The 15693-nt window shown below is 25.6% G+C and overlaps 2 protein-coding genes across 5 annotated transcripts in view; one reads left to right on the top strand and one right to left on the bottom strand.

Moving 5' to 3' along the window:
- Positions 1-15693, bottom strand: part of LOC107445049 (Elongator complex protein 4) — a 30226-nt gene that overhangs the window by 10608 nt on the left and 3925 nt on the right. For 3 of the 4 annotated variants that reach the window (XM_043047235.1, XM_043047237.2, XM_043047236.2), the window contains exons 1-5: positions 9362-9654; positions 6991-7026; positions 6559-6683; positions 4999-5115; positions 1644-2030 (exon numbers count right to left, since the gene is read on the bottom strand). In XM_043047235.1, the coding sequence (XP_042903169.1) occupies positions 1644-2030; positions 4999-5115; positions 6559-6683; positions 6991-7026; positions 9362-9503 (807 nt within the window). In that variant the 5' untranslated portion in view covers positions 9504-9654. Of the gene's footprint in view, positions 1-1643; positions 2031-4998; positions 5116-6558; positions 6684-6990; positions 7027-9361; positions 9655-15693 lie in introns of those variants that run through there. The other variant, XM_071185397.1, reaches the window with a different exon arrangement.
- The window catches only part of LOC107445031 (beta-galactosidase), a 33661-nt gene continuing 27678 nt past the window's right edge, over positions 9711-15693 (top strand). The window contains exons 1-2 of the mRNA XM_071185396.1: positions 9711-9978; positions 13084-13253. Of these exons, the coding sequence (XP_071041497.1) occupies positions 9916-9978; positions 13084-13253 (233 nt within the window). The 5' untranslated portion in view covers positions 9711-9915. The remainder of the gene's footprint in view (positions 9979-13083; positions 13254-15693) is intronic.

Below are 15693 nucleotides of genomic sequence, written 5' to 3' on the forward strand. Positions count from 1 at the left end.
TTACAAAAAATATCAAGAATGTGCACACGATGTTTGTAACAGTAGAAATATTTTCTTACAATACTACATTTGGAATTTAAACTTAGGGAAGCTTAGTTCGTTTCGAACCTTCTTTCTTTGTTTTTACAGGAAGGGCTTATTCGATTAACAAAACAAAAAATTAAGATAAACAAATTTGTGAAGGGTCCGATTAAAAGATAAATTATTTAGTGAAGGGCCCGTTTTTATGAAAAGATATTTTGCGTTTTTATGTGAAAGATATTTCTTCTAAACAGACCCCTGAAACACAAAAATAAATTTTAGCTGAACTCTTGGAAAATAAATTGCAAATCATTTTCTATATAATGTTTACATTAATCCATAGTTATAACTTATTACAAAATAAAATAATTTATAACATTTCAGGTTAACATTCAATTATAGAAATAAGAGTTAAATTCTCACAATAGAAACTAAAAGCCACTTTAAATTAAATATTTTACTAAATTATAACTTACTTGTGTGAGATAAAAAGGAATGGTTATTAATGCTACTGCATAGGAAGTTCTTATAAGTGCTTTGAGTAGATATAAGAAANCTTAATTAACGAAAAATTACTTTTATGGGGGTCGATGGAAATTTCGAAAAATTATATAGGGGTCGGTGATGAAAAAAGTTTGGCGACCCATGCCATAGATGAATAGTCATTAAGAAATAGAGAATATAAATTGCATTATATCAGAGATACACAACCATTTTCGGGCAGTGTAAATTAAAAAGTTAAGTGTTAGGGGCTGACATTATCATACTGCTGCAATTATCAAAATACAGAGAATATTTAATATCTATTTTACAAATTTTTTAATAATTTATCTTTTGCTATAGCACAGATAATATAAATAATTAATGCAACTAAATTAAAACAAATACACTAATTAGATTACAAAGCAATTTATGGTAAACATATAGGAATACAAAAATAGGGGGCAACTTAAATGTACATTTATCCTAACAATCCTCACTTTTATGCAGATAACAAAACTAGTTACGAAAAAGTAACAGATAAATGCGATTAGTGTTGTTTCAATTTTGGAATTATAATTTTTTTTTACATATAGTGTCAATTTTTTAAAAAAAAAATTTGTTTACACAAATTAAGTAATTATATTTTGCTGCTAACATTAAAACCATTGCATAAACAGAATTTTCATAACAAAATGGTCATATTCTGCTAATTTGAGAAATACTGTGAACTAGATCAGTAGCTTACTGCTATACGGCATAGATGAAAGAAAATCCTGTAATTTTTTTTTGTCTGTTATACTTTTGTTAATATTTAAAACATTTCAGGGCTAAATTAAAAGACTTTGTGCGACACTTTTGGGTCGCGGGCCATAGGACCCCTACATTATACGGACCTAATACACAACTAATTTTTAAAATCATTTAAAACACAAAAATAATTTTTTACTGAACTCTTGGAAAGTACATTGCAAATCATTTTCTATACAATGTTTACATTAATTCATAGTTATAACTAATTGTAAAATAAAATAATTTATAACATTTCAGATCAATATTCAATTATAGAAATAAGAGTGAAATTCTCACAATAGAAACTAAAAACAGCTTTAAATTAAATATTTTACTAAATTATAACTTACTTGTGTGAGATAAAAAGGAATGGTTATTAATGCTACTGCATAGGAAGTTCTTATAAGTGCTTTGAGTAGATATAAAAAACGCAATATTTGAGTTTCTTGGCATTTTTCATCATCTTTATACCACAGAGGAGAACCAAGAGAACAAATTCCAATTTTCATCACAGTTTGGCATGTCTTTGATGGAACTTTAAGGCCACTGGTCACAATATAACTCTTAATAGTCTCTAGCAATTGCGAATATGGATTTGAAAGAAAATATGGTATTTTTTCTGATTCACAATTTTCTGTTGGATCCCAAACTGATAAGGAACATTGATGCAGCAGGTCTTCCGACATTCTTTTAGATAAATCAAAGCCTTGGTTGTGATAGCTAACCTTTAAATAAGCCTAAAAAAACATTGTTCAAAATTACAGTTTACATATGTTTATGATTTTAAAAAAATATTACTTTTTCAAGAGAACACTGTACATCTCCCTTCCCCTCCTCATGACGGCAGCTAATACTTTTTTATGGGAGATTTCTCGGCCTATAATTAGTTTGCAGATATTTTGAAAAAATTATTTCAGTATCTGAAACTTTATAATTTATTCTACTGCCCTGCGAGCTCACTTTTTTTCTTTACTATAGGTTTCAAATTATTAATGGAGTCAAATATATCAATGAAATATCAAAAATCTAGTTACATCTAGAAATCTATTTTTCATCAAAATTGATTTGGCAATTCCTCATTTTCGAGTAAACATAACTGAGCTAAATGTTTAAAATTTCCAAAAGAAAAATTTATAATTATTTTCGTCAATTGCAAATGTGTTATTGGACAAGAAAATTGAAAAGATGCAAAAACTTTTGCAAAGAATATATATATACCTTGTTTCTGCCTGTGCCTCTTTCCTTTCGAATAGAAGAGCAAGTTCTAATTCTGGAGATCATTCTTTTCAAGAGGTAGATGCAATTAGTTTCATTTGCAAAGCTTGGGGTTAATATCATTAAGGTTTTCTCTTGTGGTTGAGGAGAAGATGGAAGTATTAATTTTGTTTTTACAAATTGCTAATGAGATGGGTTTTAAAAGCAAGGTTGGGTACTACTGCTGGGAGACTTTTTCATTCCTTTATTTATTTACTTATTTTTTTTAATTTTCCTATCGTTTTTCAAATTTCACATGGATACATTTTTTTAAAATTACATGAAATTGAACCCCCATTTACCAGTTTAGCGTATTAATTATATTAAATCAGTTTATTCATTGAATCTATTTAATGAAAAGCTTTAAAATGAATATGTCATTTATTATATACTCCTGTAATCACATAATGATACCATACTATGCAACATTTTATTACATTTCCCACTTGTGCACAGTCTTGCCTATTTAAAGTTAAAAAATATACATGGAAGCTACACCTTTCAATAAAAATATTTTTTATTCATTCAAATTATGAACATGCCTTGCCTTAATTTTTTTCTTTTTCATTACAATATCAAAACATTTAAAGCTTATTTTTAAAAAAAAAAATGTATATGAAAATAATCAAATAGTTTTCTGTATCCTCTTCCCTAGTAACACATTTTTGGCTAGACAGAAAACAAAGATTAATGAAAAACAATCATAAGGGTTAGTAAGCGAAGCAAGGATGGGGTAGAGCATCGTAAATTTATACAACAAAAAAACTTTCATTTGTATGCTACAATTAATTAAATATTGTATCCTTATAAACATCCCAATTGTATCCTTTCCTAAACATATTGAAAATAGCAAATGAATTTAATATTTTATCAAGTAATTGTAATAAAATTTATAGCTAATATTTAAAAAGAGTAATTAGAATTGTTTTATGATCATTCATTCCTGATCTGTTTTGCAACCATTCTACACACAATTTTGAAAATAATGGAGTAAATAATTAATAACTTTAGTAAATATTGAATTATGTTTTATACATTCTGCATTACAAAACTAATGAAAATGGATAAATACTGCTTGAATTTTTAATTACTGATATTTTATTCAGAATTTTTGGAAATTCATTATTAATGGTTTTATACAGAAATTTGCTTTGGTTTCAATTTCTAATAATAAAATAATTTTAATTATTACTTATCGTTTTTCAATTTTTTTTAAGTTTTTGATTTGAACTAAAATCTTTTATTTTCATTCTTACCAGAAAAAACTCAAAAACTTATGCTACAAAAGACACTTTTAACTTTCATTACTTTGTATCTAAAAATATTGAAAGAATCTTATTTTCTCCCCCAGCAAATTAACAGTAAAAAATATGTTATTTATTTTTTGTTAAATTATTATATTATATCTAAAATATTTTTCAAAATGTAATTCTAAATCTATATAAATTACTATTGAGTTAAAATTATAATTTATATATTTCTGGGGATAAATGTATTTAATACTTGAATGCTTAAATTGCTAAATCGATTAGCCTTATAAATTGATAATAATATGAATAAATAATTTTGAAATAAATAATTTAATATTCAATGTTTTTTTAGTTTTAAAAATCATTTTCTTTAAAGGTGCCACCAATTATTATTTTTAAAAAAATTTGTTCGTATATTTACTGTTAGAAGCCAAAAATTACTTAGAAATTAAAACATAAAATAAATCAGATTTAATAATGAAACATTCATATATTCTAATCCATATTCATTTGATGTGTATCATTTAATTTTAAAATTTGTTTTTGCCTCATTCTGTACTTAAAAAATGCAAATTTTAAGAAGGTGCCAAAATCAAAAAACAGTCAAGCCAGAAAATGACCTTTTTTTAAAAAAGTGAGGTAAATGTGGGTGAGGTTTAGAACTAGAGGTTTTTCAAAAAGTGAGATAAAAATACATATACTAGCAACAATTGAAAGTCGCATTCAAGGAGATGGTAGTTTCATTCAAAGCAAAATCCGAAATCATAGAAAGAAAGAAAATGGGTAGTTTATGCAAAAAACAATTTCTTTTGCAAAGGTCATTGTTCAGAAAACTGGTGCTAATCTTTCCACCTTAAAATTCATGTTCCCTCCCAGAGTTCGGAATTTTTGACTCACAGATCATTCGGCCACTGAAAATACTTTGAAAAGATATTAGTGACCTCTTCACACCATTTTTTGCAAAGCTAAAACCCATGAACGCTTCAGTTTTACTTCAAGGAGAGGCCTCTTAAAATAAGGAAGAATACACACATTGAGGAATATTTATTTTATGAAAATTTACGAATTTCATTTGATCTCAAATTGGGCCTGAACTTTTACAATTACCTGCTGTTATGTAAAATTTTGATTTTCTAACAGATCAAATAAAACAAGATGGTAATTTAAGATAATTTTTAATTAAAATAAGTTTAAAATTTACATCTTGGACAGGAGGTTGGTTTTGATATTGAATTGCAATTTTCATCACTTCATCAGGAGCAAATTTTTTATCATTGCTTTGATGTTTCACTTCAATAGTTTTAGCAGCTGGTAATTCCTAAAAAGAGAAACATTTACAATCAAATGATTATAAGTCAAGAAAAATTACAACAAATATCTGATTTTTTTTTTTGTTGGAAAAAAAAACAATTGTATTAAATAAACACAGTTTTATTCAATTATGGAAAAAACTNTAGCACACCAGCAGGTTTAAGTAGACAAAATTTCCCCCAAACTTTTCACAGTATTCTACCTAAGCATTTTTAGAAGGGTGCCCCGCCCGGTGTGACCATTGATCCCTATAAATGCACCCCCAATGCCCTTTTCATCGAAATAAGTTGCCATCCCTTAAAAACACTGAATTTTTATTTTATTTTTTCAGGAAAAGGTTGCTTAACCACCTGTTTTCATGTAAAGTTCACTTCTGTTTATTTAGTAACTGACAATTATTTAACTTTAATTTCTAATGTCATTTGTTCATTTTAGTATGATTTTTCTTATGCTGTCTAGTTGAAATTCACATGATATTCTGCCCCAGAGTTATCTGTATCTTCCAGTTTTGGGCAGATATATTAGTGAATTTTTTAGTGATTTTAAATTTTACCATTTATTTGTTTTAAATAAATACCTATAAACTTTTACCTATAAATTAGCTAACTACAGATAATTTTTATACGGGATATAGCCATAAGCAATATTGCATAGATATTTGATTTATTTTTAAATTTAAAAATTTTAATTATTAGTTAAAAAAAATTAGTATTACTTCATTTTGGGTGACCATTAAAAACCTATAGCCGAAGTATGTATATAAGCATATTATGTCATTATTAACACAAAACTAGAAATATTTATATTTATTACCACAATTAGATTAGTATAGATGTAAATAGCACTATAGCAATTTCCTTACCCTGCCAAGGAAAGGAATAATTCCAAAAATATATAATAAAAGTATTAGATTAATTTAAAGAAATATAAGTTTAAGTTATAAATGATCATTATTAAATTATTTCATAACAAATAATTAAAAACAAACAAACTTGGTTATGCTGTAGTTCAATACATGCCAGTAATTTAATTTAATTGTATCAAATCAAAAGAAATAAACAGACATTTTTTTTTTTTGCAGTATTGTTTTAAATGAAAAGACTAACACAAAACACTGAAATGGGTAAAAGTTGAATAGAAACAATAGTCAGATAATTTTATTAAAAAAAATAATAATAACTGTATATAAAAAAGAGAGAAAGAAAGAAAAATAATCAGAAAAATAAAAAAAAATTGTTTATGACACATTATGAAAATGAATTTAATAGTTGTTTATTAAACTAAAAGGATCAAACAAATAGATAGATAGTAAACAAGCAATATGAAAAACTAGCAGGATACATTTTATAGAGTGATAAACTTCTTGGCTAATAGTACAATTTCTTTATTTCATTTAAATAAACACTACAAAAACTTTTTTACTTATGAATAACATAAAATATATAATTACTTTTAGTAACTTTTCTGATGTTGTTCTGCCACCACTAGATAAAAATACTTTGTGATTTTGGATGACTGCTTCTGATAAGAAGTACTTCATGATAGTTTTTGAAGCAATATCATGTTTATCCTCCTCTACAAAAATTAATTAGCCACATACTTAATAAAAATAAGATAAGATAAATATACACAAGGACATGAGAAAAACTTTTATAATTTGTCATACTATTTTTTATAGATATGGCTATTATCTTTATAACATAACTTTAAAAGCTAGCATGAATAATATCTAGCGTGATGATATGAAAACAACAATGTACCTTTATCATAGTAGCTAATGTCATAAATACTAATTTAATTAATTACAATATCATAATTTATTAATATCAATAATTTTTAGTCAAAGCTAGGTCCTAATAAAAGAAAATAACATATAACTGACCTATTAAACATATTGTACCAACTGGTAATCCTCCACCTATAAAGTTAAACAAAAATTATGTAACAATTATTGTCTAATAGTATATTTTCGTAAATATTTTAACAATACAAGAAAAAATTTATCAAAAGTTATATAAATTTTACAAAAATAGAGGCATGCACTAATATTGGGGATTCTATATCAGTACTTATTCCAAAATAGTAACAGAGTTTCGGCCAAAATTGCAGTGGCAGGTGAGAAATGGAAAGAAAAATATTCTCAGAAAATAAGCAGCAGCTGATTTCAATTTTGCCTAATAGAGTAATCTTGATTTGATATGGAAATTTACAAAGAGAAAAGAGTCATTAGTTTTTTTTTATCATATCTAATATCATGTTATTCATGCACATATAATCATTCAAATTAAAGATAAATACAAGTTAATCTTTTTTAACATGCCTTTAATAAATTTTGCAGATACTGTGATAATAGGTTTTTGCAGCTACCAAAACAGAGTAGTACCAAAATAGTTACCTGATTTTTAAGTAGTCACATATTATAATTAAAGTTTCACAAGAATTTGCTGCTTGATAAGATTTTTATTTTTGATCAGTAATATGTTTTTAAACTATTTCCTTACAGTAACAATTTTACATCAATTATTGATCTACAACACCCAATAATTTTATTTCAAATTTTTAATATAAACTGAGGATTAATACCCATAATGGTGTACAGTGAGAAAGTTAACCACTTCCTAGTAAAGATCATAATGAAGACCTCCTTTCCCCTTCTTTTCTGTACATTTTGATAATTAATTTAATTAAACATAGTAGGGTCAGGTGGGGTAAAATGGGTCACTTTTTAGCTATTTTTGCATTCTAAGTCTTGTAGCAATAAAATCATAAAACTTCCCTGTTTTTTTTTTTTAATAGCAACTTGACATTACATTCCACAGTGTTTTCACTACAGCGCGAGAATCTCGCATATTTTTTTCTTTTCTCGCATTAAAAAATGATTACCGCGAGAAATTCGCGCATTCTATAAATCAATTTCAAAATGCGCGAATTTCTCGCATTTTGGAAAAAAATCATAAAACTTCCCTGTTTTTTTTTTTTTTAATAGCAATTAGAATTTTTTAATAGATTCGAATTACGCCAATTAGAATAAAATCCATTTCACTTTTCTTCCTGGATCTTTCATTATTTTCAACATTTGTCCCGTTATCTGTAGCTTCCCTATTTACCAGTATTGTTCAGAACTTTTTCGAACAACAGAACACAACCCCTCCGAACCACGGAACCCCTTTCAGAACACATTTCTCTGCAACCACGTGTTTACCGCAGGTAAGGTTTTTTTCATGTAAGACGTTCAAATTTTTTATGCACTAATGTAAGATGGACAAATACCTAGTAAGGCAAAATCTTCTATGATGATGCAGCAAGAATATTCAATGCTTTAAAAAATAGAAGACGTTAAAAATGTATTATAATAAAAGAAAAAATTTTTTTCAAGTCTTTTTGTATTTTTTCAGTTTTTAGAAATCTTACTTAACTTTCTGAAATCTCACCCTGTTTTTGAGAAAGGGTGAGAAATTCTCACCCATTTTTTTTCTATGATGAAAACACTGATTCCATCAGGTCATTTTTATGTAATTTTAACATTTATTTTTTAATTATAAGTTAATTAAACTTGGCTTGAAAAGGGTTGACACATTTTACTCCATTTTGGGGTAAAATGGGTCACCCATGGGGTAAAATGGGTCATAATGCAAAATGATTTTTAAAGAATATATTTATTAGTAAATACATTAAAGCAAAAATGTAATCTATCACATATGATGTTAAACAATATAATATTCATATTTTAAAGTAGTATTGTTCACGGTTATTACGAAGTGGTTCTTCTAAAACTTTTACAACATTGTTTTTTTCTACTATGACAATGTCCTCTTTTTCAGGAAAAACATAATAATTCCCTATTCTGGATTTGGTTACATAGCTATTTAGTAACTTCAGAAGATTTAGAGAGTATAAATAATGTTATTTGCTCATGTTAAAAATTTTTAACACCTAATTAATATAATATGATATTGCGGAGATTTCAAAATTTTAATTAAGATTAAATTTTTTGTTAATTATTACTGTATCAATGTATAATTGCATTAATTTCTTAATCAGAAAATAATCACTTTTTATGCGTTATACGTCTAATTGGCTGATTTGCATTATTTTAAATCAAACCCACTTTTCGTAAAAAAGGAACCAGAATTTCCCAAGTCTAGCGAAATCAGTGATTTTTAAGGAAATAAGATTTTAATTCATTTATGAAAATTACACCCATTAAATTGAAAACTATCTTGGTACAAAAGTAAAATTGCTACATAAATTACCTATAAAGAAATCTAATGTAGAAAGACCTGTAGATGTAAGAAGTTGTGCATTGTGAGTTGAAACTCTAGTGCCTGGAATGCTCCTAATATCAGCACCTTTCTTTCGAAAACTTGTAAAAGCTCGAGGAGCAGAAATACTCATGACTCAGTTGGTTTAATTAAAAAATAAATTATGATAAATCTTGAACTGAAAATTTTAGATTTTAAATGTTTTATCGCAGCCCATGCTTCGCTTTATTTATTTATATATTGTAGATTTCGACTACCTAACTCTGTACTCCTAAACATCAGTGTAATTTCCAAAATAAGCTTTAGAAGCATAAAAATAGACCGCCGGAAACGTTACAATAAACAAATAAACATGTAACCATGGATTTGCTTGACAGGATAGTTGATTATATTTATCTTTTTACTGACTTATTATTTGTTATCTATATTTAAAGTTGTTTTTGATTTGATAACTTAGATTTTAACTCTTTATATGTATTCATATAAGTTATCTTTCAGAGGGAGTAGATTTTGACTAAAATTTTTTTCTAGGATATCTTTATTCGATGAAAATAAAAATGAATAGACTTTTACTCTGTTTTACTCTTATAACATTTTACGTTTTCACGGTATGTATCTTGGCAGGTTTTATAGCTATTGTGTGTAAGGAATTTATCAATTTCGAAAAACATTAAATAATTATAATGTTAAACTTTTCTTATGGCTTATGCAAATATTTTTACAGGTCTATGCGATACAATACTTCGAATTTATCAAATTTTTTAGTATTTATTTATAACTTTGCGTGTTTCATATTGAACAAAATTCATGTTTCATCTTCTTTCGTGTTTGTTGTTGTTGTTTAGCAACGCTAAATTAGGTCTAGGAAATCTGTCACTCTAAGAAAATCTAGTATTTACTAGAATGTCAGTAACATAATCATAAATGTTGAAAAGCTGGCAGATTCTGTTCTCAAAAAGAAATTACTGGAGCACCAAACGATAGAAGTCTGACTTGGTTCCGTCACCTCAAGCATTAGCTGGGAAATATCTGATATGCACTAATAGATCCACAAAATTTAAAAAAAAAAAAAGTAGTCTTCTGAAGATGTTAAGAAAAATTTTTTCTTCCGACTAAACTTGACTGTCGAAGGAATGGATTCTGGAAAAAAATTCTAAATATGATTTTAATCTCTTTTATTAATCACAATTTGACAGTGGCATTTTAATTTTTCTAATATTTTTTTTTTTTTTTTGATAAAATTATGCCAATATGATTTTGAAGTCAGTATTTTGCAGAAGGTAGTCTAGTATTACCAATAAATTAGCCTGTTTTAAAATTTTAATAAATATATTTGTTTATTTATAATTTATGTTAATAATTTTTAGCATCATTCAAAATGGTTTTTATCAATTAAGACTGTAATGAAACGAAATTTTAAAATCTAAAGGAAGAGAAATGTGTAGTTTTAAATTATTTTCTGAAAATCAAAAATTGCATAATTTATTACTTTACATTTTTGAAAAATAAACTTCATGGAAGTTCTAAAAATTATATAGCACAATATCTCCTAATCTTATTTAAAAAACTGCCCTTTTATTTTCTGTTTATTTTAAAAAGCATAGTTTTGTAAAGACACTCTGTTGTAAAGAACTTATTAATTACAAAAAGAAAAATAAAACGAATTAAAAAAAATGCAAATCAAAAATTTACCCTGAAATCCAAGATGGTTATAGGAAAAGTCTATATTTGGGAGAAAAAAAACATACAAAAAAATTCAATAAATATATAAGACAAACTAATTCATTTTAAGTTTTGTTCTAGCAATATTCTCTTTATTCTGTGTGCTAGTATTATGATGTCTTAAGAATTAATATTTCACTCACAATTTTGTTTCTTAATTTGATAATCAACTATTATTCAATTTATGTGTGTTTACTTTTTTTTAATTCAAACATAATCAAAAATATATATCTTTTATTTAAGTGCATTGAACCTTTTTATACATATTCTATAACCTTATGTGAATTTATTGCATATAGTATATTTTATTGTTAAAATTAAACTATGATATTTTTTAAAATATATTTCCGTGCATACCAGGCAAATAATTACAGACTTTCCACGGCGCCAAGAAAACCTGGAATCGTCAGAGAATTTGGTATAAAAAGTCGGAATAATTTAATTTTATACCAAAATGAGAAAAATCTTGCAACAAATCTGGAATACGACCAATTTCATTATTGACTGTAAATTTACGCAGCTAATGCTGTTCAAAGTGCTTAAGTCTAACATCTATTTTTATTATTCCTTGTAAAAATTCTGCTGATTGTTAATTTTTTTTCTCTCTTTTTTTTAGAATTATTGTAACTCCTTAATAATTTCAATTAAAAGATATTTTCTTCTTTACAATTTATCTTTATTGAAAAATACTCTTTACATAAAAGATTCATATTTCAATTTTTTTTTATATGTAGCCATATTTGTAGTTTNTCTTCTTATAAATAGTATAAAAAATAGCTAATAAATAGTCAATTGTCTTTTCTTATATAACAGTTCATATTTATTAAGTGGAACAACTATAAAATATATTTTAACTATAATCACAAAATTTGTTTTTAACTGTATACAAGAAAAATGTGTTCTGATATGCACCATTTCTAGCTTGTCTTACCTTGCTTCTGTCTTAAATTTATGTGTGTACATTGTTAGAATAATTTTTAAGTTGATAAATTAACCTAATATAAATATGGTGAGAAATTATAAGCTTAAAAAGGATACTAAGCTTCTAGAAAGCAAAAATAGTGAATTTCTTTTAATGATTGAAAATGAAAATTTCAGTGTGAGAGCTGCTGCCAGAGCTGAAGTGTTAATCTTTATTCCTGATTTTAAATAAACAGTTTTATTAGCTGCTTAAACATAACTTTTTGGTTTATTTGTTTGATCTTAATGTCCTATTTGTTAATTACCATTGTATAGTTGTTTTTAAACAGCCCATTTACTATAAAAACTGGTGATCAGTAATTACCCCAGAAATGATCAGAATTTACCCCAGAATTGATCAAGAGACCTGATCACTAAAAATTTAAAATCCTTTAAATTCTAATTAGATTTTCAAACAAAAGAAGGTAGCATAGGACTCATCTCATATAGCCTCAAACTTCCAGAAAATATTAAAATTCTATCTTGAATAGTTTTTTCGCAAAATAGGTGTTTGCATTTTTTGATCAGGAATTACCCCAGGTCACCCTACATAAAAGATTCATATTTCAAAAATTTTTATTATATCTAGCCATATTTGTAGATTAATAATGCTAGGTTTTTAAAAGTTAACCTTTGTATGTAAATTTTGGTTTTTAATCACAAATTATATATAAGATGGTTCAATATATTACTGATGTGACTCTTAATAAAATGTGTTTCATAGAAATTTTAAATTTTCCAACTTATGTGCAAAATATTGTTTTTATCTATAATTTGCATACTTGAGTATTATTAAACCTACATGGTAAGCCTTTGACTAGTAAAATTTTGTCTCTTTCTAAATGTTATATTTAGCATATTTTCTGTGAAAATGCAAGTTTCATAGTTTATAGAAATTGGAAATTTTCTTGGAAAACCTGGAAAAGTCAAGGAGTTTTATTTCTGAAATTGATTTCTTGAATTATCAATACTACCTATATATTAAATTTATTTAAAATACCTTATATTTTGTTTGTAAATTTTTCCTCCAGGTCAGTGCACAACAAACCTTTTCAGTTGATTATGAAAACAATTGTTTTTTGAAAGATGGAAAACCATTTAGATATGTCTCTGGTTCCATTCACTATTTCCGTGTTCCATCCGACTTTTGGTATGATAGGATTTATAAAATGAAAATGGCTGGACTGAATGCAATTCAAACGTAGGTTATTATACATCAATTTCATTTATAAATAACCTCATTGTAACTCCGAACAATTTTAAATTTATGAATAATTTTATAATTTTTTTTAATTAGTTTTTTCATTAAATTGTTTTACAGTTTATGATGTAATTGTTTTCACATTCTAACTCTCAACTGATAATTTAAAATAACATAATTTATTTCTACTAAACTTATTACACCCTTGATTTAAATAATTACATTCTTATTATACTTTGCTAAAAGTTATTTTAGAAACTCATTTAAACTGATATTTCAGATACTCATTTAAAAATTCCGAGAGGGAAATTTAACCTAGCAGTTGTTTTTGTTTATTTTTTATCGTTTAAATTAAGAGTTGAATAAACTCGCTCTTTGTTAAATTCTATGCATTATGATATGCCCTGTGGCAGAATCGTGGCAACACTGTTGCAGAATGTTACTGAGTTCTTGCAGCAGAATTTTTTCTTTGGGAAATGAAAAATTTTGCTTTTCTTTTCTGCAGAAATTTTCAAAAGATTTTATCTTTCTTTCAGAATTATATTCAAAAGATGCCTTCCTCACACTTCGGAGTGGGGAAAAAAGTGCTTGTGACTTTACTATTCTCATTGGGGAATAATAAAAAATAATGAATAATGAAGTAAAAAATTTTGTTTTCTTTTCTGTGGAAGTTTATGTTCCAATTTTTCATGCAGTTATTACTACTGATTTCCACATAGCTTTTAAAATCCGATATTATTTATCACAACAACTAAATCTCGAAATGAAAACATGCATTTAGTAACCCCTTTTTGAAGAGTCCGATTCCCGTGATTTTGTTGTTTATCTTTTTTATCAGCAGTTACTGCTACAGATTTTACGATATTATTTTTTTAATGTGATGATGAATTATAAAATGCAAAAAAGGAAATAATTAGTGTGTTATCTTTCTACAAAATGCGAGAATATCGCCCATTATATTAGAATAAAAAAATCAAATATTCAATTTTAAAAAAAATTTTATTTGATCCAATTTTCATTTATTTATTTCATTAATTTAATTTTTTTCAAAGTTACAGTTATAATTTTTTTTGAAGTTTGTATATTTTTTATTGTTAAATATTTTGCAGAAAGATATTAGCATTAAAGAGGTATATCATAGAAAGCCTGAAAAAATTCTGCCACAGGGATGTTATGTATCATTTAGACTTATTTAATGTGTTTTTGATTTATTTAATGTGTGACATTTATTTAATGTGTGCTTGCTATTCTATGCATGGAGTATTTCAGATGAGAATATCTTTCTCATTTTTATTTTTAGAATGAAGAAAACAATAATAGTGATAAAAAAAATTTCATCAGAGACTTTAGATATCTGAGATTATTAAAGAACAAGAATAAATAACAGAGTTAAATACATAATTTTTTTTATGGCAAAAAGGATTAATTGTGTGTCCTTAGATGCCTAACAATTCAAAATCTGATATTTAACCATTTAAATAGCTAACAAAAAGTACCATAATTTTCAAAAGCTATTGTTTTATTTAAAAAATTAAGTTAAAAAAATGTAGTTAAAAATTAAGTTAAAATTAATTTAAAATTAAGTTAAAATTAATTTAAAATTAAGATAAAAAAATTAAATTAGTTTAAAATTAAGTTTAAAAAATTAAGGAAAATTATCAATAAAGTTTTAGAAATTTATACCAAAATCAAGGGTTTATCTCAAAGTTGACAAAACTTGAGTTATAAGTAAATATATTCAATCTATTGTTTTAATTTAAAAACTAAAAAACTACAGATTAGATCTGTATATTTTTGAAGCAAATAAAGTTTCTCAATCAAGTAAAAAACTACTGTTTTTTTAGATAACAATCAATAACATTCTGATAACAATAATCTAATCAATCATTTAAATGTTTTTTTTTTTCATCCAACTTTGTGGTTTTAAGTAAATGCAAAGAGTTGTTTTGTAAATATAAAGTATTTTACTATTAAATGATAAAAATATAGTTACAAATTGTATTATGATAAATGAATGACGTATTAATAATAAAAAATATTGTAGTGAATAAACATTTTATTCATAGTTATTTAATAATATCCATACATAAACATTTTATCCATTGTGATATAATAAATAATGATATTTTAATAATAATTTTATTCATAGTAAAAAAAGTTTTTCTCTTAAAGTAAATATAAATTTACTTAATTGACATTTTGTAATGAGATACTAAATGAACCTTACCTCAGTTTAGTGGAGTCAATTAGTGATCCAACTTCAAATTTCCTTTCATATCTCCTCAAAAAAAATTTTTTTACTGTAAATACTTCAAATAGGTGTTAGTAATTGTTGGGTTTTATGAGTTATTTTTCTGAAAAATTACATTACATATAGTAAATAATAAAGGCAGCTATCAAAATATAAGCAATTTTCCATGTAAAATATCAGATAGAGAAG

The sequence above is a fragment of the Parasteatoda tepidariorum genome, chromosome 9, assembly GCF_043381705.1.
Source record: "Parasteatoda tepidariorum isolate YZ-2023 chromosome 9, CAS_Ptep_4.0, whole genome shotgun sequence".
Lineage (NCBI taxonomy): Eukaryota > Metazoa > Arthropoda > Arachnida > Araneae > Theridiidae > Parasteatoda > Parasteatoda tepidariorum.